General features: G+C 41.9%; 1 protein-coding gene across 1 annotated transcript in view; it reads right to left on the reverse strand.

The window, feature by feature from the left end:
• Window positions 1-13817: 13817 nt before the first annotated feature.
• The window catches only part of LOC110501531 (myosin light chain kinase, smooth muscle), a 78611-nt gene continuing 66899 nt past the window's right edge, over window positions 13818-25529 (reverse strand). The window contains exons 27-33 of the mRNA XM_021579175.3: window positions 24690-24907; window positions 24303-24426; window positions 19712-19864; window positions 19172-19295; window positions 18354-18444; window positions 17944-18072; window positions 13818-15524 (exon numbers count right to left, since the gene is read on the reverse strand). Of these exons, the coding sequence (XP_021434850.3) occupies window positions 15289-15524; window positions 17944-18072; window positions 18354-18444; window positions 19172-19295; window positions 19712-19864; window positions 24303-24426; window positions 24690-24907 (1075 nt within the window). The 3' untranslated portion in view covers window positions 13818-15288. The remainder of the gene's footprint in view (window positions 15525-17943; window positions 18073-18353; window positions 18445-19171; window positions 19296-19711; window positions 19865-24302; window positions 24427-24689; window positions 24908-25529) is intronic.

Raw genomic sequence — 25529 nt, forward strand, 5'->3', positions numbered from 1 at the left:
TCCACATTTTGTTAAGTTACAGCCTTATTCTAAAATGGATAAAAATTAAAATCCTCAGCAGTCTACACACAATACCCCACAATGACAAGGCAAAAACATGTTTTTAGACTTTTTTGCAAAAAAAATACCTTATTTACATAAATACGCAGACCCTTTGCTTTGAGACTCGAAATTGAGCTCAGGTGCACCCTGTTTCCAATGATCATCCTTTAGATGTTTCTACAACTTGATTGGAGTCCACCTATGGTAAATTCAATTGATTGGACATGATTTGGAAAGGCACACACCTGTCTATATAAGGTACCACAGTTGACAGTGCATGTCAGAGCAAAAACCAAGCCATAAGGTCGAAGGAATAGTCCGTAGAGTTTTGAGGCAGGATTGTGTCGAGGCACAGACCAGGGGAAGGGACCCAAAACATTTCTGCAGCATTGAAGGTCATCAAGAACACAGTGGCCTCCATCATTCTTAAATGGAAGAAGTTTGGAACCACAAAGACTCTTCCTAGAGCTGGCCGCCCGGCTAAACTGAGCAATTGGGGGAGAAGGGCCTTGGTCAGGAAGATGACCAAGAACCCGATGGTCACTGACAGAGCTCTAGAGTTCCTCTGTGGAGATAGGAGAACCTTCCAGAAGGACAACCATCTCTGCAGCACTCCACCAATCAAGTCTTTATGGTAGAGTGGCCAGATGGAAGTCACTCCTCAGTAAAAGGCACATGACAGCCCGCTTGGAGTTAGCCAAAAGGCACCTAAAGACTCTCAGACCAGGAGAAACAAGATTCTCTGGTATGATGAAGCCAAGATTTTTCAGTGGCAGGGACTGGGAGACTAGTCAGGATCGAGGCAAAAATGAACAGAGCAAAGTACAGAGATATCCTTGATGAAAACCTGCTCCAGATCGTTCAGGACCTCAGACTGGGGTGACAGTTCACCTTAACAGGACAACAACCTTAAGCACACAGCCAAGACAACGCAGGAGCGGCTTCAGAACAAGTCTCTGTGAATGTCCTTGAGTGGCCCAGTCAGAGCCCGGACTTAAACCTGATCGAACATCGCTGGAGACCTGAAAATATCTGAGCAGCGACGATCCTCATCCAACCTGACAGAACTTGAGGGGATCTGCAGAGAAGAATGGGAGAAACTCCCCAAATACAGGTGTGCCAAGCTTGTAGTGCCATACCCTAAAAGACTTGAGGTTGTAATCGCTGCCAAAGATTCTTCAACAAAGTACTGAGTAAAGTCTGAATACTTGTGATGTTTTCAGATTTTTTTTTGCAAAAAACCCTGAAAATCTGTTTTTGATTTGTCATTATGGGGTGCTGTGTGTAGATTGTTTCCGAAGGCACCGTAGATAGAATAACCCAGCTATTCACTAGGCTTGAAAGAGAAAAAAGAGCAAAGAATCTATTAAGCTTTTAGTTTGCAGAAGATATGAGATAATGTATAGCCAAACAGGGTGGTGTCCCATTGCTTGTGAGAGAGGATGACATCAGCTTGGGGAGAGGTTCCATGAAAATGAGAGGTTCTCCAGATGCACAGTGGTTTTAGTGAACAACACAGACTGTGTGTCAACAGGGCGTTATCAGGGGGTCAGCTGTGTTAGCTGGCTACACAAATTGCATCAGGGACATAATGAAGAGTGAGGCACACCAAAATGCTCCAAATTGTTTTTGTTGGCGACGTACATGTTCTGACATTCTCCTCCTCCGTCTCGTTTCTCGTAATTCAATTATCGAGCATCGTGATTAAGCAGGATTTTGACTGGCTTGAATCACAGTCACTGAGTCAGTTGACAAAAGTGATATTTGGGGACATAGGCAAAGCATAAAAATATGCTGGATAGATCACAGTCATTCCACTCATTTTAGTCAGTTGATGTGAAATGAGCAAGTTTGTGAGGAACAAAAGTAGGCCTACATAAATGTTTAGCACAAATAGAGTTCTATTTTAAATTCCAATATCATTTCTTAGAATTCCACATGGAAATGTAAAATACTCAAAGTTAAGATATTATATTCTTTCCCTTTGATATTCTTCCCCTTTGCAGACACACAACAAAACATCAAATACCATCTAATACCGGTGGGTATATCTTCATAACATTGTAATTACAATCAAATGTCCTTGTCAGTGGAATCTCCATAGATGTACATTTTCAACATAATATTACAACCTGAATCACATACAGTAGCTATTATAATTGGCCTTTCTTTTTCCCCTCCAAGTCGTAATCCCATTGGTTTAGGAGCTCAACAACTGACCTATTATTCACCACAAATGAAGTAATGAACATACAGAACAGTAGTGCTCAGCAGAGCTATGCCTGTAAAATACACACACAAAACAATTAACAGTCCAACAATAGTAGGGTCTCTCCCAGACGTCTGCATTGGACAGTAGCCAAGGCTGTGGAGTGAGTGGGATAGACCTGATGCAGCTGATGAGCTAGACACAGGAGATGGTGTGTTTGTGTGTAGATGGAAATGAGAGACATTGATTGCCTGGTGTAGGGTGGTGGTGGTAGCTGCAAACAGGCCAGGTCCTCAGCTGGCTGAGAAAGGCAGGGAGATCGTGTCAGTCCACTGGAACACAGAGAGAGAGAGAAGAGAGAAGAGAGAAAGAGAACGAGAAAGAGAGAGACAAAAAAGGGAGAGAGAGAGATGTCCGTGTGCCCCCCACAAACAATGATGGAATGAAGGGGGCCTCTGACACCAGGTATTTGATAGAAAGACTATGAAAGGGCAAGTTACCCCGTTGATATAACCCAGTGCACGTGACTAGATACGATGCCGTCATCAGTGTCTGAGCACGAAGGTGGAATACATTCCCCGAACTTTCACATGTAAACAACACATTGTGTTGCACCAGCATTATCTTGTGACAAATAGGCTAAAATGTGTTACTATGACAACCGCTAGGCCAAATACTATAGTAAATGCCTTCGTTTTTTTGGTCTATGTTTTGTATCACAACAAACAATGACATAATACACTCCTCCAGGGCAGACTTTTGTGGCCTACTCCACATAGAGAATGGGGGAATATGGTGGTTCAGGGGGAGACACCGCACAGCTGCACAGTGCTGAGAGGCCCACAGAAATCCCCCCTAAAGGCACTCCTAAGAGAGCCCAAAGCGCACCACACGGAAATGTAAAATGCCAAACAGATGCCAAAAATAAAGAGAGCACAATCAAATCTCTGTGTCAGGAATCTCCCAGGGACACCAATTCACAGCTGTTGCTATATTTCTCTACAACGCAGCCAAAGGACGTTGTGTTCTCAAACACGAGAGCAGGGTTTCCCAAACTAAGTCCCGGGCCCCCGGCCCCCCTGGGTGCACATTTTGTTTTTTGCCCTAGCACTACACAGCTGACACGAACAACCAACTCATCATCAAGCTTTGATTATTTGAATCAGCCGAGTTTGGGAAACACTGCTCTAGAGTGCACGCTCATGAGAGGGAGGAGATGTGACACCAAGAGAACATTGTGGTGGAGCCACAACAGAGCCAGAGTTTTACAACCCTCCTTAACCCCCAACGATGTCTGTTAATCAGTGGGCAAGAGTCTACACATCACCCACACAGGGAGTTCGTTCAGGTCATTCTATAAACGTGAATAAAATGTCACGTCAAAGCATCCATTTCGGTTCAGAGTAGACAGCAGGAGACAGGAAGTTATAAGATTCAGGTCATCTTAGCATCGTGAATGTGGACAGAATATTGGGCTTGTTAAAGATTCAAGCTGCATGAAGACTTTACCCAGACATTTTCTGAGTGAGTTCCAAAGCTGAGAAAGTAATGTCCCATAGAACGAAAACGCCCTCTAGTGTATATTAAGTGTATTTCAAGAAGAAGAAAAATGTGATACAATTCCTTTCTTGCTGTGTGAATCAGACATTAGAAACACACAAGTAAATGAAAAAAAATAATGGAGACACCTGAGTAAATGAGGGTTCTGGTGAGTCTTATGGTGTGGGGTGCCTTTTCCTGGCATGGTTCATTCAACCACTTCGAGGGCAAGGTAAAACGGCAACAAATACACAGCCATTCTGAGTGATCACCTTCAACCTAGGGTGAAGCATTTCTATCCTGATGGGAGTGGTCTCTTCCAGGATGACAATGCCCCCATCCAAAATTCCAAAGGGCTCGAGTGGTCACTGAATGTTTTGATGACCATGACAGTTATGTAAACCATATCCCCCTTCCCTCCACCAAACCCACCACTGGCGTGCATGGCCAAAAAGTACATCAGTGGTGGGTTTGGCATTGAAAAACCGAAGCGTGTGCAGAAAAGTGCCTCATACCTACAGTAAAATATGGTAGCGGATCGTTGTTAAGGTCAGTGACATCCTGAACTTTACCAGGTACCATTTTAGACAAAAACGTGTATGCATCTGACAGGAGGCTGACACAAGTGAATCTTCCAGCAAGACAATAACGCCTAATACTAACGGACAATTTGAATAACCTCTAACACTAGTTAAAAATGTAATCTGTAAAAATGTAATTACTAACAACAACAAAAATCACGAGTCAGACGTCGGTTTCGGGAAATGTGTTTAGTTTCACATGTAAATCCCTCGTTTAAAAAAGATATCCCCACGTGACTTTTTTTCACACCTTTATTTTTCACATGATTATTTTTACCACTTTACACGGTCTCCCGTCCAGGGACTGACCGGAACCCACCCTGCTGAGCTTCAGAGGCAAACCAGCAGTGGGATGCAAGGGTGCTATCTTGCTGGAATTAATGTGCCAACATTTGCAAATGGAGAAAAGGCAGCGAAGCAAAGGCCAAGGTAGCATAACCAAAGATAGGGAAAATTGCAAAGAGGGCGGACGTTTTTTATTTTAATCGCCTTATCATAAAACATTATTTTTTTTGCGTCCATTTACAATTTATTTGCTCTCGCATTTAACATGATATCATCTCAATGTTTAGTTTGGCTAGTAATATCATTCTTTTTGCTTGCAATACTAGTAATTTTGTTCTCGACTTCATAAGTTTAGCTTTATATTAAATAGCACAAAAGTAACTCACTATAGGATTGGGTTGCACCATATAACAACACTATTACTCAATAAGAAATGTCCAATGCAGCTGTTTTTATCTCAATATCAAATCATTTCTAGGTAACAATTAAATACCTTAAATACTGTGATTGTTTTGATTAAATGGTCAAGATAGAAAAACAGCTTCTTAGAAAAGAGCAAATGTATGTAAATGCTTAGCGCCACAGTTTTGCTAAAAAGCTGAAGGATGGGGCTGGAGAAATAGAACCAGTCAAATCCATAGACTATGCTATGGATGCCAAGGACTGACCATCCATGATATCAAAAATAGTTATAACCATGTCTTTAACCTCTATGGGATCGGTGTCCCTGAACCGGGACGGTTGTTGCTCAGTATGCGATAATGTGACTAGAAAATGTTGTGTACAACAGCCAACTTTCCCGGGACATAGACATGTCTTATATGGGCAGAACACTTAAATTATTGTTAATCTAACTGCATTGTCCAATTTACAGTAGCAAAAATACCATGATATTGTTTGAGGATAGTGCACAACACTTATCACGGCAACTGATTTGATACATTCACCTCTGAAGGTAAATAATGTACTTACATTCAGTAATCTTGCTCTGATGTGTCATCCTGAGGGTCCCAGAGATACAATGTAATGTAGTGTAGTTGTGTTTGAAAAAATCTCTGGCTCCACAACCACCCCGCCCGGCCATCTAGATGTATTTTTTGTAGGGAAGATAACGAACCACCATGTATGACATTCCTGGGAGTGTGTAAACTCAAATGTTTTATTGCCATAGCATTTTTGTATGTTCTCTATAGTTATGTCCTTGAAAATGTCTAAATTGGCCAATTCAGCACATTTGGGCAAACTCCCGGCAGACTTGATCCCAAATATTGTTACTCTGGGATGCTGACCTTCTTGGCAGAGTTCCTCTGTCCAGTGCCTGTGTTCTTTTGCGCATCTTATTAATCATTTATTTTTATTGGCCAGTCTGAGATATGGCTTTTTCTTTGCAACTCTGCCTAGAAGGCCAGCATCCCAGAGTCGCCTCTTCACTGTTGACGTTGAGACTGGTGTTTTGCAGGTACTATTTAATGAAGCTGCCAGTTGAGGACTTGTGAGGCGTCTGTTTCTCAAACTAGAAACAGCGTCAAACTAGTACACAGCGTTGTACCAGATCTTCAGTTACTTGGCAATTTCTTGCATGGAATAGCCTTAATTTCTCAGAACAAGAATAGACTGACACGTTTCAGAAGAAAGGTCTTTATTTCTGTACATTTTGAGCCTCACATCTGAAAGTGAAAATCAAATGAGCAGTTTCACACCTAAACTCCACATTTACTTAACATTTGTTTGTAAACCAAGTAAATGCAAACAAACACTGTATAGCTTAAATAGTTCTCCCCCCCACACACACATTCAATCTACACACAATCCCTCCTAATCACAGATCAAAAGTTTTTTTAATTGCAAATGTATACAAAAATTATTAAATATCACATTTACATAAGTATTCAGACCCTTTACTTAGTACTTTGTTGAAGCACCTTTGATAACCAATTTGCCTCAAGTCTTCTTGGGTATGCTTGGTAAGCTTGGCACACCGGTATTTGGGGAGTTTCTCCCATTCTTCTCTACAGATCCTCTGAAGCTCTGTCAGGTTGGATGGGGATCGTCGATTCACAGCTATTTCCAGGTCTCTCCAGAGATGTTCGATCAGGTTCAAGTCCGGGCTTTGGCTGAGCATTCTGAGGACATTCTGAGACTTGTCTTGGCTGTGTGCTTAGGGTTGTTGTCCTGTTGGAAGGTAAACCTTCATCCCAGACTGAGGTCCTGAGCACACTGGAGCAGATTTTCATCAAGGATCTCTGTACTTTGTTCTGACTAGTCTCCCAGTCCCTGCCACCTAAAAACATCCCCACGGCATGATTTTGACCACATCATGCTTCATTGTAGCGATGGTGCAGGTTTCCTCAGACGTGATCCTCAGGCCAAAGAGTTCAATCTTGGTTTCATCAGACCAGAGCATCTCATTTCTCATGGTCTGAGAGTGCTTTAGGTGCCTTTTGGCAAACTCCAAGCTGTCTGTCATGTGCCTTTTACTGAGGAGTGGCTTCCGTCTGGCCACTCCACCATGAAGGCCTGATTGGTGGAGTGCTGCAGAGATAGTTGTCCTTCTGGAAGGTTCTCCCATCTCCACAGAGGAACATTTGAGCTCTGTCAGAGTGAACATTGGGTCCTTTGGTCCTCTCCCTGACCAAGGCCCTTCTCCGCCGATTGCTCAGTTTGGCTGGGCGGCCAGCTCTAGGAAGAGTCTTTGTGGTTCCAAACTTCATTAATTTAAGAATGATGGAAGCCAGTATTCTTGGGGACCTTCAGTGCTGCAGAAATGTTTTGGTACCCTTCCCCAGATCTGTGCCTCAACACAATCCTGCCTCGGAGCTCGTCAGACAATTCCTTCGACCTCATTGCTTGGTTTTTGCTCTGACATGCACTCCCAACTGTGGGACCTTATATAAACAGGTGTGTGCCTTTCCAAATCATGTCCAATAAATTGAATTTACCACAGGTGGACTCCAATCAAGTTACATAAACATCGCAAGGATGATCAATGGAAACAAGATGCACCTGAGCTCAATTTCGAGTCTCATGGCAAAGGGTCTGAATAGTGATGGAGTATTCGACATTATGGGGTATTGTGTGTAGATTGATGAGGAAAACATTTTATTTAATCCTATTTAGAATAAGGCTGTAAAGCAACAAAATGTGGAAAAAGTCTAGGGGTCTGAATACTTTCCGAGTGCACTGTATATGGTAGGAAAAATAAATAAATGTCACTCCGGAAATGTATGGGCTTCAACATTGATCAAATTGACTTGTTGCTGTGTGATGGCGCAGTGCACATAAAACAATACTTTGTGGTTATATTCCCAATATTTGCGCATTCAAAACTAATGTTTGCATGAATTCTGATCATTTCCAGGGATACTCAACATCCTGAAATATATGTAGATATATTTGTTAGAAAGAATACTACATTTCCCTTGACTAAAATGTTCATGTGACGTACAGTACATGCGACAACGGGCCTTACGAGATGCAAACCACTCATTTAATAATGCATAGAAATGTGTTATTTGAGGTCTCCTGAAGCCGTCCTAATCCCTGCTTAACTGGTCCCGGCTATCTAAGGGTTAAACCAGAAATCCTCTCTCTTTCTGAACAGACGAGTTTAAACTCATGAGTTTAAATCACTACTGAAGACTATGTGAATGCTTATGTTGTTGAAGTTGCCACCCTGTCCTGTCATATCTTCCGTTGAAACCAGCGCTATTGCAAAGACGATAAGGCGGTTTAAGATGGCAGAGTTTTTACCTGTATAAGAATGGCCAGGTGACAGGGGGAGTGGTTATGAGGGCAGTGTGAGTCTGATCACCCAGGACCTGGAGACTCAAAATGTCTCTGAGGCTGAGAGACATCAAGGAGTTAGATCGTGGATTCTACATGGAACAAAAATATAAAACGCAACATGTGAAGTCTTTGTCCCATGTTTCATAAGCTAAAATAAAAGATCCCAGAAATGTTCCATAAGCACAAAAAGCTTATTTCTCTGAAATGTTCCCCGTTACTGAGCATTTCTCCTTTGTGAAGATAACCCATCCACCTGACCGGTGTGGCATATCAAGAAGCTGATTCAACAGCATGATCATTGAAAGGTCACTCTAAAATGTGCAGCGTTGCCACACAACACAATGCCACAGATGTCTCAAGTTGAGGGAGCATGCAATAGGCATGCTGACTGCAGGAATGTCCACCAGAGCTGTCAAATAATTTAATGTTAATTTCTCTACCATAAGCCACGTCCAACGTTGTTTTAGAGAATTTGGCAGTACGTCCACCTGGTCTCACAACCGCAGACCACGTGTAACCACGCCAACCCAGGACCTCCAAACCCGACTTCTTCACCCAAGGGATGATCTGAGACCAGCCACTCAAACAGCTGATGAAACTATGCATTTGCACAACCGATTCGCACCAACTGTCAGAAACAGTCTCAGGGAAGCTCATCTGCGTGGTCGTCTTCCTCACCAGGGCCTTGACCTGACTGCAGTTCGGCGTTGTAACCAACTTCAGTGGGCAAATGCTCACCTTTGATGGCCAGTCTGAGTAGCCATTTGATTAGATGTTCAGGAGTCTTATGACTTGGGAGTCGAAGCTGTTTAGAAGCCTCTTGGACCTAGACTTGGCGCTCCGGTACCGATTGCCGTGCGGTAGCAGAGAGAACAGTCTATGACTAGGGTGGCTGGTGTCTTTACAACCATCATATCAATGTAAAATTGTAGTCATGCAATGATATGTTGTGTAGTTCTCCCACTGTGTCTCAGGAAAGCATGCAGCTTATTAGGCTACAGATGAATTGAGCCATGAACTGCCAGTGTTGTAAAGTCCTTAAGTAAAAATACTTAAATACTACTTAAGTCGTTTTTTTGGAGTGTCTGTACTTTACTATTTATATTATTGGCAACTTTTACTCCACTACATTCCTAAGGAAAATAATGTATTTTTTTACCCCTTACATTTTCCCTGACACCTAAAAGTACTCATTACGTTTAGAATGCTAAAGCAGGACAGAATTATGGCACCTGTCAATATAACACTTTGTCATCCCTACTGCCTCTGATCTTGCAGACTCACGAAAACTGTGTTTGCAAATTATGTCTGAGTGTTCGAGTGTGCCCGTCTGTCCGTAATTAAAAAATGATATGAAAATCGTGCCATCTGGTTTACTTAATAAGGAATTTGATGTACAGCATTTACTTTTACTCAAGTATGACATTTGAGTACTTTTTCTACCACCTTATTTAAGTACATTTAAAACCAGATACTTTTAGACTTTTAAAGGAGCAGTATTTTAGTGGGTAACTTTCACTTTTCATTTTCTGTTTTACTCAAGTATGATAATTGAGTACTTTTTCCAAAACTATGAACTGCACAGGGTGGTGAAAGTACACGAGGTTGATGCTGCTTTCCAATAAATATTGAGGATCTTATTCTGGTGACACGATCAATGCTCGGTTGCCATTTCACAAATAAAATATTCTCACTCTTTTATACATAATAGGAATCTCATGTAGGTAGCCGAAAATGATCTATATTTTTTTGTACATGTAAAATCAATTGTTCCGCCGTCCCTGGGCATATAAAGAATATTCTGTTTATTCATGGTTACTCGTGAGCGGGATATCAAAGATGCATGTTAACAGCTTGTCCTGAATAAGACCTTAACCGAGATATTATCCAGAATACTGTGTGCATGTAGATGTGGTCGGTGTTATGTTAATTAACCTCTTTAGTTTGGTATTCCTTATCAACAACTAATACTCAGCTTGGGTTGGCCGACCAATGATGGAGGTCACGACGGAGCTGGCCCTGGACCCAGATAAGGTTGCTGTCTCCTGGGGGCACATGCACGCAACACAGTCCGCATTCTCATACTTCCACGCATTAGCTCAGGTTACAGAACCATTAGGCAAACCTAGGACCCCTATTGACTTAAAACAAACAGCGTGCCGGTAAGTTGTCTTAATCAGTTTCGCAACAAATGGGAGTTTCGTAACAAATGGGCCGGGATAAATGTGGTTGTAAACCGGTGTGGTTCGGTAACTTAATGTGATTGTTTTCAATGAAAATGGTCAAAAATAAATAAAAACAGCTTCTTAGCAAAAGGCAATTTCTCAAGCAAGAATTTGGTTTGGAACTCTTTCTTATGGATCTTTTAACTAATTTACTGCCTGGTCATCAGGCAGGCCAAAATTCCATCCCACTAAAAAAGGGCTGAAATTTCATGCAGCTTTTTCAAACAGCTCTTACACTAAAAAGGGCAATATACTTTTCAAAATTTCACAATATTATTCCAAAACGCATAGTGTGGAATATATATATATATAAATCACAGGAAAAACATGTTTGACTGCACTGGGCCTTTAATACCTTTTTTTTGCTGCCATGTAGCAGTGTAGCTAACTAATATAACTACACATAGGTTGTGAAGTAACTCATGTTCAGAAGAGTGCTGATGGAAAACCAGATAGGGAGGAGGATGTTTTGTGTGGGGACTTGGAGGAAATGGTTCTCCCGAATGAGGAAGAGCAGAGACGACCTGGGCAGAGATATGTGATATAGTGTACCCTCTGCAGGCTGAGGTTGATTCCTGTGTCTATTTAGGGGAGACGTTCTTTGTTGGGTTGAGTGACACTGAGGAACTAGATTATCTTGGTGGTTTGAGAAAGGATTTGGTTCCCCCAAGTGATCTACTGTATTCAGAAGTTGTCAGTGATTATTTTGGTCCTTTAGCTGACATGTTCTTTACCAGAGTAGTGGAGGTTGTGGTTCCGCCACAGCCTGACAACGAGGTTGTTTGGTTGTCTGTTGCTGATTTAGCTGACATTTCTCACTGAGCTGTGAGAGGGAGGAGACTCTTCCCAGTCATGTTGTGAGATTAGTGAGGTTCTGCTGGAAGACTTTTTCTTTAGGTCGTATCTTGTGATGAGAATCAGGAGCTTGAAGAAGAGAGGTTGCGGGGAAAGCCAGATCCACCGGAGTTGTCGCTTCCTGTTGTTGAGGAGCTGTCACAGTTCATGCAGCATGTAGTGTTTTCTGTTAAAGTGGAACCGACAGTGTTGGAACTACTTTGCAGATATGAAACAGACAATCATAACAGCAGTAAAAAATATAAAATTCCTAGTTCATGCTGCAAAACTGACTTTTAAAAGAGGATTTAAAAATAGAACCTATGTGACTCAAAATTCCATGACGTAGAGTAAGGCATTGTTGGCGGAATGGGTGGATGTAGTTCAATGCATGATTAATATAGTTCACCAATTTCTTGGTAGTCCAAAAAAATATTGCAATGAAGTTGTAAATCCCTGCTGGCCTGGTACATTGTTTGCTGCCTCCACCCATTTGGGATGCACTGTTCCAGTTTCAATGACTCAATATTTTGAACTAAAATGGACTACTGTAACTAAAGCTGTATCACAACCGGCCGTGATTGGGAGTCTCAGTGCAGGCACAATTGGACCAGCGTCGTCCAGGTTTGGCCGGTGTAGGCCGTCATTGTAAATAAGAATTTGTTCTTAAACTGACTTGCCTAGTTAAATAAAGGTTAAATAAATACAAAAATATATGTCAATACAATCAAACTAGCATGGGCAAAGATCACAAGTCAGTCATAATGTAGATAATAGGCTAGTACAGGTATCAAACAAGGCCCTTGAACCAAATTGGACAAACAAGCAAATATAAAATGAGTCAACAGTCTACTTTATAAAATTACAGCTCAATGTTTTTGCAATGGTGAATTCAACTTCAATGGGGCTTGCTTTCAGTGGCTTCGATTTCTAAAGCTTGACAATGAATAACCTAAAAACTAAACCTGCAACAAAACACCATACAAAGGAGAAACATGTAGGCCTATTACAGCATCATTTGAGCAGTAGCATTTTGAGTGCACCACATTTTCAATACGGCCCATGTGCTGATTGAGGTTGACACCCCTGGGCTAGCTTGTCTATTTCTGGCACTACCTATTTATTTAGCAAGTTAAAAACAGTAGTCTAACGTTAGCTGCTGGGAGGATGTCATGTCATTGGAGGAGTGGGTGACTTTTTCCCCTCATTGTTTTTCAGTGGCTACAGCTGGAGATGCAGGTGTCACTTGGTTGACTAGCAAGACATGTGAATTGCTTTGCTAGCTAGCTATGCTGAAATCTTGAATGACTTATCCACAGTTAGCATTTCTTAATAGCTAAAATGTTGACAGTCAACTAGCTGAAAAAGTTTTAGAGGGTTTATCTTAGTATTCCTTCTTTAGATTTTAGCACATCTCACTCTGGCTAGCATTAGTTGTTGATGTGCATAGGCAACTGAGGGAGCGATAGCCTGCCTTTTCAGGGTTGTTTGATCAATCGAACTGCGACGACCGCAAATGTAAAAGAGGACTCACGTGGTATTTTACATATTTGCAGAAATCCGTTCAGGGAGGGGTATATTGTGGCTTTTGGGGAATGCGTTCTAATGATCTAAAGTTGCATTCTATTAATTCATGAAATCGTGAAAATGACCATACGGAGGTGAGGAGAATACAGTTAGTGTTTCCCCATTGATAATACTCGAGGAACACTAATGCTCTGGAGAAGGTAGAGATTGTTCTCAAAGTCAGAGTGAGGCGGCAATGGCTAACAGTTCCCCTCCAGCGAGTGCTCAGGGCTGGAGGAAGAGGGCGTTAGGGGACGTGGACGTGTTCCTGGTGAGGTTTTTTTGGAAGTCGTTGCTGATGTTCACTTGTCCCTGGTGGTGGTTGCGCCAAGTCTCACAATTGCCAACATAATGGAGCTTGTTCCTTGTGACCCTGGGCCCTGTGAAGGAAGTTGGTCTCAGTCTAGAACCAGAAGGGGTCACAGGTTGTCCTTTGGCAGGAGCACCTGAGTGTAGAGCCGTCAATTATGGTTTTGGATGACTGGCTTATCGTTTTGAGGATAGCTTTATCCCAGAGGTGAGGGTATCTGAAGCCAAGTTTCATAGTTGTGCAGTTCTAGTATTTATGGTGTACATATTAGCCTCTTCAGTTAAGGAAGTTATAGAAAAAAGTCAATTAATTGAGCAATGCCAGTCATGGTATTTTTTTTTTACTGTTTGTTCTTCTTTTTTAACTGACAAAAACAATCGTTATTCCCCCATGCTTCCAACACTATAGGAAACTCATCCCAATCACGAAATACAACCAGCTTGATTTTGTGATAATTTATTTTGTAACCGTGAGCAACTACACTTGTAGTGTTCTCATGACATGTAATCTCTCATACTGATACATTTATAAAAATTGAAGAAATATAATCTACACACAATCGAATACAAAATAAAAAAATCTGCGTGTGATAATTCACTGGTCTGTTTAGTATTGCAAATGTGTAATAATGGTGGACACGTGCTTGCAGGAAAGATCACAAAACTGATGCTCAAATATGACAACAAGACTGTGCTTAAATAATTTAAAAAACATTCTAAAAGCCCAAGTAATTGCAAATACCATAATGCTGATAAAACAAGGGTCATTCCACAAAATTGCCTTTTTATATAAGTAGAAATTGGTCAACAATATTGAATTGACCCTTGTGTTATATTAAATGAAGTGCCCTTTAACAGACCACATGGACAATTCAAATCACTGATTTTTAATATAAATAATAACTTGCTAAAGTGGCTAAATTCTGCATTTTGACATGTACCATGATGTGCACCCTCTGACTTCTAGGAACATTTGAACCCACTTAACCCCAACATTTCACCATCATTGTAAAGCCTTAGTTATTTTGCCGCTTTGACAAAGCCATTTGTGAAGATGATCCTTTACGTCATGTGATTCGTGACTCCTTTATGTCTGTCCCTCATTTTAAGGTCAACCTTGTTACGTGAACTGAACTCGTTCAAATAATGGTGAAACTATAAATGTTTAAAATATTATTTTCAAAAAGAAACATTCAACATCTAACAATCAAATCATAGTGTAAAAGCAGGGGAGCTGGTTTCTACTCCTGTGGTGGAAAACTGAGCGGGTCAGCCATAACACATCAACTCTGTTACGCATAGATAGACAGGCTAGAAATGGTTTAACAATTAAACATGTTTTTGTGAAGCTTGCACACAAACTTCCATTCCCCCCGTCACTAGGGGATTCATGGCCGATATAAGATGAAATTGTCAACCGTGTTACATTACTTGGCACTTACACACTTAGGAAAATGTGTTTGTTATTAAGTTGAACATGTGCACTCTATGACAAAGTTAACATTGGGTGAAAAAAAAAAAGAAAAAAAAAAATGTTGACCAAGTTACACTTCTCAAAAGGCACCGAATTGGTGGAACAACCCACAAACACGCCACTGACTTCGGGTTTGTTTGGTTGAGGGGAGAAAACCGTAGATAACTGTAGATACTGTAAATTTAGCAAATCAAATAAATGGATCACACACAAACAGCTGGAATGCGGTTAATGTTAGAAATATCAACATCTGATATCTACTATAACTGATAAGTAGGAAAGTGCATAATCATAGCAAAAGGTAATGAAGCCCATTCCCTCTCCCCCCCATTTCAGAGTGTGTCAGAGAAGGGGAGTGTATTACCAACACAGCTATTAAAAAAGATAGTAAAAGCTAAAAACAGGGGATATGGGTTTGTTTTGTACTGGTTGTACCACTCATTCCTCTTCTTCCTCCTCCTCCTCCGCCATCACCTCCACCAGGAGTTCGGCTGTGCACGTGGCCTCGCCCAGACTGTTGACAGCCTTGACGGTGTATTTGGCATCGTCGTCGCCGTTCACCTCGGAGATCACCAGGCTGCAGTTGCCCTCCTCGTCGTAATCAATCTGGTAGTGGCGCGTCTCCTTGATGGGCTGTTCGTCTTTGTACCACACCACCTCTGGATCAGGGTAGCCTGGGGACCACAAAATACAGACCAACTTTAGTACTTTGGTTCGTGTACAGTTTAGCGGATGGTAGCTGGCTAGTGACTGTCTAAGGTTCAGGACAGGGTACTGGGTGGAAGCCGGCTAGTGGTTACTATTTAACTGTCTGATGGCCCAGAGATTGATCAACAGCTTCGGTCTACCGGTCCCGAGCTTCGATGCACTTGTACGGCTTCCAACTTCTAGATGGTAGCAGGGTGAACAGGCCATGGCTCGGGCTCACCTCAGAGATCACCAGGCTGCAGCTGCCCAAGGTTCTTGATGATCTTCTTGGCCTACCGTGACGGGTGCTGTAGATGTCCTGTAGGGCAGGTAGTGTGCCCCCAATGATGCGTTGGGCTGACTGCACTGCCCTCTGCAAAGCCCTGCGGTTGCGGGCGGTGCAATTGCCATTTCAGAATTATTGTTAAAGTTAGTTGACCTGATATTATGCTTTTTACCACAATTTCCACAACTGTTTTCCAAGTCGAAAAAGGTAAACAAATCCATTAATTATTTTTTTTACATTGATCACCTAATGAAAAGGCCTGAGTTAAACATAACATTGAATTTTTTTAAAGTAAATACATTTTGTAATTTCTCATTACCGCAACACGTAACCTTCCGAATCTTGTTTGTCATAATGACTTGTGTAGACATGTTATTTTTATGTACACATTTGGATAAAAGCATACTATTAGATTTATACTTCAGTAATTTTGTCTTAGTTATTTTTCTTACCATTTACAAAATATTGGTGCATTACAGTAATGATAAGCAGATTTCTGAGATGAGAATGTATGTTTTGGTAATGAGTGTGCATAGTTTGCCATAAAAAAAAAACTGTACTGAGCTCCGTTAGAGATTCAGTAACTAATTTGTTGATCCAAATAACTTGAATACTAAAATCACACACACGTCAAAATGGGGGATATTCTCCTTTAAGGGGTGGGGTTGTTCTTTGCTGAAAGACAAACTCCAGATTGTGGCTGTAAGTGAAACAAAATTGGGTTTATACAACGATATTTCTTGACAACCTCTACTTAATCAAATAATTGATGTTTGACAACAATAAAAAAATCTATACTATATGTAAGCAGTGGTCCTAGTAAATTAAAGTTACAGCCCAGCGCACCCCATTGACTATACATTAGAATTAGCTTATCATTACCGAAATATGCCTTCAGAATAAGATCCTCATTCTGAAGGCATATAAGTGAAGATATTAACTTGTGCTCATCTAAGGACTACTTCAATAGATGATACATCATACGTGAATAAAACTATTAAACTATAAAAAATATATATAGGAACTTGAAAGTGTAATGTAATGAGAAACATGTCCACAGACACTTTTTATGTACTAATATTATAGTTTAACTTCAACTAGGTATACAATTATTATAATTTATGGACATACTACAGCAACATAATGTGTTTTATTCAAATAAGTTATAAGAACAAAAATGATATAAAATGAACCACTAATTTAATCATGACACTTTTCAGTAATGAGAATTTGGGGTGAAATGTTACATTTGACATTTTTGCTGGAATTGATTTAAAATACGATACTGTGCCATAAACTAGGCATCTTCGTCTTCAACATGATAGTTGATTGTTGCAGATTTATCATGGTTTTCTAACTCAATTTGCTACTGCCATGGTTAAAACTGGTTTCATGAACTTTAAGCTTTTGACCCTCTCCACTGCAGTCTGTTGACGTGTTTGGGGATGTGCTCTCTGCTGTCTCCTGTAGTCCGTGATCAGCTCGTTTTGTTGATATTGACGGAAAGGTTATTTTCCTGCCACCACTCACGTCCTCACTACCACTGTTGTGTCGTCAGCAATCTTGATGATTGCGTTGGAGAACAGGGAGTACACAGGAGGGGGGCTGAGCATGCACCCTTGTGGGTCCCCTGTGTTGAGGATCAGCCTGGCGGAGGTGTTGTTACCTACCTTCACCACCTGGGGTTGGCCAGTCAGGAAGTATCAGATCCAGTTGCACAGGGAGGGGTTCAGACCCAGGGCCCTGAGCTTAGTGAGGAGCTTGGAGGACACTATGGTGTTGAAGGCTGAGCTGTAGTCAATGAGCAGCATTCTTATAGGATGAACAGCATATTGTAGCATGTGCCACTTCGGGATGCAGGCTGTGTTTCTCAATGGGTATTCATAGGATGCAGGTAGTATTAAGAAATATGAATGGGATCGAACAGATTACAATTATGGACAACCATCGAGAGAAAAGTTTACACTATGTGTGCTGCCTCAAAACCATATTTGCCTTCCTTTTGTTTGGTTTATGTACTTCATGGCAGATGAATGGATACAGCACTTGTGATGCATGTATATGTAAATTAGGAGGCCATGTTGCATGTATATGTAAATGAGGAGTTTGTGAGACATTACCCTCAATCTTGCAGTCAAATCTGGCTGCGCTCCCCTCTACCACTTCAACATCCTTTATCATGGAGCTGAAGGTGGGCTTGACCTGGGTTCTCTCCTCAGACTCCAGGAACTCAAGGAACTGGTTGTCCTCTGCAAAATATGAGACAAAACAAAATGACATTGTTTTAGCCTCAAGTTAAACTGGTGCAGAGAGTGCTGCTTTGACTTCGAATAGGAGCAGCAGCTCCCTTGGTAGCACCACCTACTGTACCAACCAAAGTGCTCCAAAAAATGAGGGCAAATATTTTCAGTGGCATTAATAAAACAAACACCCCTAGCTGAGTGCCATCCCTTGCTCAGGCGTACAACAGAAAGGTTTAGAACATTCATGAGTAAAAAATAAATAAATAAATGTTTTGTTGCCATGCCACCTTCGGTAGGGGAGCCCTTCTTGGCACTGACGCCCGCCAACATCGCCATGGACGACAGTCTTCCTATGGCCCGCACTGCATGTCCCGTTTTCTGCCATGAAATCAATGATGCAATCGTTACATGTATGAGCAGTACAAACAGTCCTTGGGCTAGAAGATAATTACATCCTCCAGAAATGTTAGAACCGCAATCTTATAAGTAAATGGGCTCGTTTGTATCAATTTGAAATGTCCTGTTTGTTGGCCAGTTTTTATAGACTAGGTGTGAGTCCCAAATGGCACCCTATTCCCTTTATAGTGCACTGAGCTGGTCTATAGTAGCGCCCTATATATGGCGAAGGATGCCATTTGGGACACACCCAGCCTGTGATCCTAAAAGTATGCTTGCTACTACAACCAAAGCTTGATAACTTGATCCCTGAGATTGCTGCCTTCAGGATTTATAAAGGACAAAAAAAAAAGACATCGCTCCACTTTCACCGTCTACTGTTTTGTGCTCTAGTTTTCCAACATGATGCTTGCAGTTTGTCCTTTTCAACCTCATGAAATACTAATGGACCTCCATGTTGACTTTGTTGTAAAATGAGCGGTCTACTCATGTGTGAGCACTCAGAATGAGTTGAACTGCAGGGACTTAGTGAGATTCACTTGTCTTAACCAACTTGGAAGCTCATCGAGACAGCCTGATGAGGCAAGTCAACAATTTCTGTAGCCTCTCCTATAGCAGAATGACACCCTATTCCCTATATACTGCAGTTGACTACTTTTGACCAGAGCCCTATGGGACAAATCCCACGATCTGTTCTGCTTGCACCTACCTGCCATTTCCTTCTCAGGATGTATTTCTTCATCCTTTCCTTGGACAGCTTCTTGGCCTCCATTTTGCCAGTGTCTTGTTTTAGCCATGGGTGTTCATAGCAGCGATCACATGTTAGTCTGGCCCTACGATCAGAGAACCACATGAGCACTGAGCGAGAGGCGTAAAGACCTCATTCTCACTGCATTCCAACACATCAGATAGTGATTTGGGTCGAGTCTCAAATGGCACCCTATATAGTGCACTACGTTTGACCAGAGCCCTGGTCAAAAGTAGTCTACAACCCAGGGAATAGGGTGCCATTTGGGAAAGAAGAATTACGTACATCTTACACCTCAAAAAATGAAAACAGACATCTGGCAGGCTGATCAAAGCCATTCTACAACATTTACACTCAAATCATGTCAAGACTGGGACTTCATCCCAAATGGCACCCTAAAATATGGTAAATTAGTGCACTATGTAGGGAATAGGGTGCCATTTGGAATGCCTCCGGTCTTTCATCATGTTGTGTTTCAGAGAGCAGCACCATCGTGCTTACTTCATATCTTTCTTCAGCAGCATGGTGATGAAGTCTTTGGCGTGGTCTGAGATCTCATCGAAGGCGTCGTCTTCAAAGTCCCAGGTGGCCGAGGTCACGTTGGACAGGGTCTCGTTGTCGTTGTCCCCCATGAACGGGGACAGGCCACTCACGCTGGGGAGAGAGAAAGAGGCAAAGCGATAGAGGATCGTGATGGTTGACCAACAAAAATTGCACAACAATATCTACCAAAAAACACTTCTGCTTTGCATGGAAAGTACACCACACCCTGGCAGCACCCTAAAACCTGCTTACTTTTAAATGAAGAAAGGTCAAATTGTAGTATAAATTATTACTATTGGTGGTCTTGGTAAATTTCAACAAAGCTGCTTGTTTCATTGGGCACACCCAGGTGTTTTCCATACTGTAGGTGTATAACGGTACATCAGTAAAGCTTTTTTATTCTCCAAATGGCACCCTATTCCCATAGGGCCTTGGCCAAAAGTAGTGCACTACATAGGGTGCCATTTGGGACGCACTCTGGAATCTGAAGCAACAGAGGAGATACGGGGAGAGCCTCATTTGTAACACTTATGTAAGCAGTGTGTAATAAATCTTTGTGGACCAAGGAGACCTCAGAGGTTTGGGGGCACTGGAGAGTATCGCTGTGCTCTTCCTCTATATCCATTTACAGGCATAGAGGACGGAAAGGCCCATACACTGCCTGCTGGTGGAAAGTATCTGTTGCAGAGAGCATGAAAGCCCAGAAAAACCTGATTAGGCTGGTTTGAGATTAGGGACACATTGTAGCACATAGACAGCCATACTTTATTTGCATAGTCCCCTATAGATGATATACAGATGCTCAAACTATCAACTATTAGTGGAACAGCTTGCTGGTTAGGGTTATAGCAAGGTTTAAAAGACAATTCTGCACTTTATAACCAGTTACGCTGTTTGTATACACCCACGGGCCAGTTTATTAAGTACACGAAAATGGATCACTCCTACAGACATGTCTGTCCGTGGCTTGCTACATAAAGCAGGCAAACAGGCATCCAGTTACTGTTTGACTGAACGTTAAAATGGGCAAAACTATGTTGGTGCAGGGCACGCCGAATCCAGTATCTCAGAAACAGCCGCCCTCTTGGGCTTTTCACGCACAAGTGTCTAGGGCTTACCGAGAATGACTATCTCCCCGTGGCACTGACTTCTGTCATCATGAAGCGCTTTGAGAGACTAGTCAAGGATCATATCACCTCCACCTTTCCTGTCACCCTAGACCCACATCAATTTGCATACCACCCCAATAGGTCCATAGACGATGCATTCGCCACCACACTGCCCTATCCCATCTGGACAAGAGGAATACCTACATCAGAATGCTGTTCATTGATTATAGCTCAGCCTTCAACACCATAGTATCCTCCAAGCTCAGAATTAAGCTGGAGGCCCTGGGTCTCAACCCTGCCCTCTGCAATTGGGTCCTGGACTTTGACGGGCCGCCCCCAGGTGGTGAAGGTAGGAAACAACATCTCCACTTCGCTGATCCTCAATACTGAGGCCCCACAAGGGTGTGTGCTCAGCCCCCTCCTGTACTCCCTTGTCATCTAATCAGCAGATGACACAACAGTAGTGGGCTTGATTACCAACAACGATGAGACAGCCTACAGGGAGGAGGTGGGGGAACTTGGAGTGTGGTGTCAGGAAAACAACTTCTCACTCAATGTCAACAAAAGGAGATGATTGTGGACTTCAGGAAACAGCAGAGGGAGCACCACCCTATCCACATCGAAGGGACAGCAGTGGAGAAGGTGGAAAGCTAAGTTCCTCGGAGTACACATCACATACAAACTGAAATGGTCAACCCACACAGACAGTGTGGTGAAGGAGGCGCAACTGCGCCTCTTCAACCTCAGGAGGCTAAAGAAATTTGTAGTCACCTAAAACCCTCAAATTTCTACAGATGCACAACTGAGAGCATCCTGTTGGGCTGTATCACCGCCTGGTACGGCAACTGCACCGCCCACAACCGCAAGGCTCTCCAGAGGGTGGTGAGGTCTGCACAACAGCCCTCCAGGATTAGCTACAACACCCAATGTCACAGGAAGGCCAAAAAGATCAAGGACAACAACCACCTGAGCCACGGCCTGTTCACCCCGCTACCATCCAGAAGGCGAGGTCAGTACAGGTGCATCAAAGCTGGGACCAGGAGACTGAAAAACAGCTTCTATCTCAAGGCCATCAGGCTGTTAAACAGCCATCACTGACACAGGGGCTGCTGCCTACATACAGGCTCGAAATCATTGGCCACTTTAATAAATGGATCACAAGTCACTTTAATAATGTTTACATATCTTGCACTACTCATCTCATATACTGTATTCTATACCATCTTGCATCTTATGTTTCTTACTCCATTCCTTCACTTAGATTTGTGTGCATTAGGTAGTTGTGGAATTGTTAGATTACTTGTTAGATATTGCTGCACTGTCAGAACTAGAAGCACTAGCATTTCGCTACACTAGCATTAACATCTGCTAACCATGGTGTCTGTGACCAATATAATTTGATTTGAATGGTGTGACAAACAAAAAAACATAGTCAACGGCAGTCCTGTGGGCGACAACAGCTTGTTGATGAGAGATGTCGAAGGAGAATGGCAAGAATTGTGTAAGCTAACAGGCGGGCCACAAAAAGACAAATAATGTATAATGTATAACAATGGTGTGCAGAACGGCATCTAGGAATGCACAACTCGCTGATCCGTGTCACGGATGGGCTATTGCATCAGACGACCACACCAGGTTCCACTCCTATCAACTAAAAACTAAGTGGTTCCAGTGGGCACACAATCACCAACACTGGACAATTGAGGAGTGAAAAAATATGAATATGACAGAGTTCAGTTTACGTGTGGCCTGCGCAGTCCCCAGACCTCAACCGAATAGAGCATCTTTGGGATGAGATGGAACAGGCTGTTCGCATCATGAATGAACCGCCGTCCAATCTGCAGCAACTGCGTGATGCCATCGCGTCAGCATGGACCAACATCACTGTGGAATGTTACCGACACCTTGTAGAATACCCCAAATAATTCAGGATGTTCTGGAGGCAAAGGGGGGTCTGACCCGGTACTAGACAGGTGTACCTAATAAACTGGCCAGTGAATATACACTACTGTTAGATCATTTTTGTTAGTCATACTGCACGATTCCTCATTTGTCATTTTGAAGGTTCTGTATTGTACTCCCCTACAGCATACTATGATTCTCAGGGTACATTTCGCCTCCCAATGCTCCGCCTGCTTTTAGCTTAGCTGGCTGGCTATCAAGCACAGACAAGGCTTAGTCTAGATATTTTGCTCACGCCATAAGTTCTGAGTGTATTTCACATTACTTTTGGGTTCTAAATTATAGTGCTTGGATGAATGTCATGCTGAATATCTGTTCACGTTATTGTCACCAATCAACTGCAACCCACAAAAAAAAGTATAATTAGATGCTAACTAGCTACGCTAACCATAAGAGTTACTGCATCTAGATGGCATGCTAGCTAGCCCGACTGCTACATCCAAAATAATAGAGTTTGCAACAATAACAGAGTTTGATCTTAGCAACTGTCTTAACATGTAGGCCTGTCAGAAGAACACAACGTTTACTCTGAAATGTATAGGCAAATCATTAAGGAGTCCTAGTCTCAGCCTGTGTCTTTGGTGCCAACATTACCAATGCTAGCTAGCTAACGCACTAAACCTGCTGCACCTGAAATAGTGTTTTCAACAATAAGACAAATACAGCCTCAGCAACTGTCCAAGCAACCTTCCAACAACACTGGAGGCCCATTGGAATGAATAAAAAGGGCAAAATGGCGGCAGGAGCTGCAACTTCGTTTGGTGATGGTGGGAGTGGTTTTGCCAAATGGAATCATTAAAGTTCAACAGAACAGAAAAATATTGGAGTAAGCCGACTATAAATATATTTCTAAGGGTTTCTGAGCCTCTATTTAAAATACTTACAAATGTTAGACAACCAGAGCAACATAACAATCACTAATAATTGACTGTCCAAAAGGTATTGTATTAGTCATCTCAGGGATCCTACTGGAAAACGTCAGAGAAGCAATTTCTGGATTTGCTCATCACTAAACAGTCAGACATGAAATCATAAAACTCCACAAACTGTGTAGGACATCAGTAAATACTTCATAATAACAACCCAAATGTTGCCTTTTAAGGCTAGGGCAAGTAGATATTTAGTTGAAATGTTGCTGACAATTAGTTGAACAATCTACAAACCATCTATTTGGGACTATCCAAATAAAGTGTTACCATAGAAGCTTACCACAAATATTACAAATAAGACTAGTTATAAGGGTACTTCTAGTGGTTACAAGGGTACTTCTAGTGGTTACAAGGGTACTTCTAGTGGTTACAAAGGTACTTCTAGTGGTTACAAGGGTACTTCTAGTGGTTACAAGGGTACTTCTAGTGGTTACAAGGGTACTTCTAGTGGTTACAAGGGTACTTCTAGTGGTTACAAGGGTACTTCATAGTGGTTATAAGGGTACTTATAGTGGTTATAAGGGTACTTATAACTTGCTTGACACTCACAGAATGTAGCAGATGACTCCTATACTCCACATGTCTGTTGGGTAACTGATTGCTTCATAGTTGATCACTTCTGGGGCCACAAACTCAGGGGTTCCAAAAAGAACTTTCAATGTTCCAGAGTTTTCTAGGAGCACACAAGGGAAGAGGGTTTCAAGAATGAAATGTTGAAGTTTAGCATAGAAAGTTATTGAAAAGAAACGTCATGATTCTGAATTCCTGTAACTTGATCAAAATTCCCAAGTTTTCAAATCACAGTTGGAATATTTCTGGAATCAGGAGGGAATAAGCAGGATATCTGGGAATCCTCTAACCAGGATTTCTGGGAAAGTTACCAGAATTTTGCAACTCTAATCCTGAAAATGTCTTCTGCACATGAGGCCTGGTTACCTAGTCTGCGTGCGAGGCCAAAGTCGATGAGTTTGATGGTGCTCCCAGTCTTGTTGACACACATGATATTCTCAGGCTTCAGGTCCAGATGGACTATGCCCTGCTTGTGGATGTAATGGACCCCATCCACGATTTGCAGCATGTACCTGATGACCTCTCTCTCCGTCAGCTCAAAGTCTTCATCGATGATACGCTCAAACAGTTCCCCACCAGAGATCCTGCAGAGGGAGAGAGAGAGAAAGATGGTTGAGATCCTGCAATATAGATAATCACAGCCAAATATGAAAATCATTCACTGGATACCACATCCTTGTCAAATCTAGAGCATCTCGAATATCATTTTTCAGCTTACAAGGCATGTCTAAAATTGGTACTAAGGACAATTGCTGTTTTTAAGTGTTCTTGTGTCAGTCAACTGTTTGACAATGCTATAAAAAGAAAAGGGGAAGTGTTTCAGTCTAATGTGTTTACATGTCTAAAATATTTGGCAAGTGAACTTTTTCAAAGCATAACCATATAAAAAAAGCCAATGGTTCTGTCTGAAGTGTCTGTCTGGTAAAAAAATATAAATAAATAAAATACAGACGGAAATGTTGGAAATGGAAAACAAATTCCTTCCCCAAAATAAAGATGATATCACTTTCATATTCAGGTTTTTATTTTTAAAAAACTACATTTTTTTAAACATGAGTGTCATCATCTACTAAATAACATTTCTAGCCAAACTACTGTAAATAGGCCTGTGTCCCCCAAAGTAGTGCACTACTTTTGACCAGGCCCCACAGGGTAACTGAAATTAATATTATTTGTAAGGTATAAAAGTGAAATGAAATATACTCA

This window comes from Oncorhynchus mykiss, chromosome 22 (assembly GCF_057628025.1).
Source record: "Oncorhynchus mykiss isolate SJ-2025 chromosome 22, ASM5762802v1, whole genome shotgun sequence".
Taxonomy (NCBI): Eukaryota; Metazoa; Chordata; class Actinopteri; order Salmoniformes; family Salmonidae; genus Oncorhynchus; species Oncorhynchus mykiss.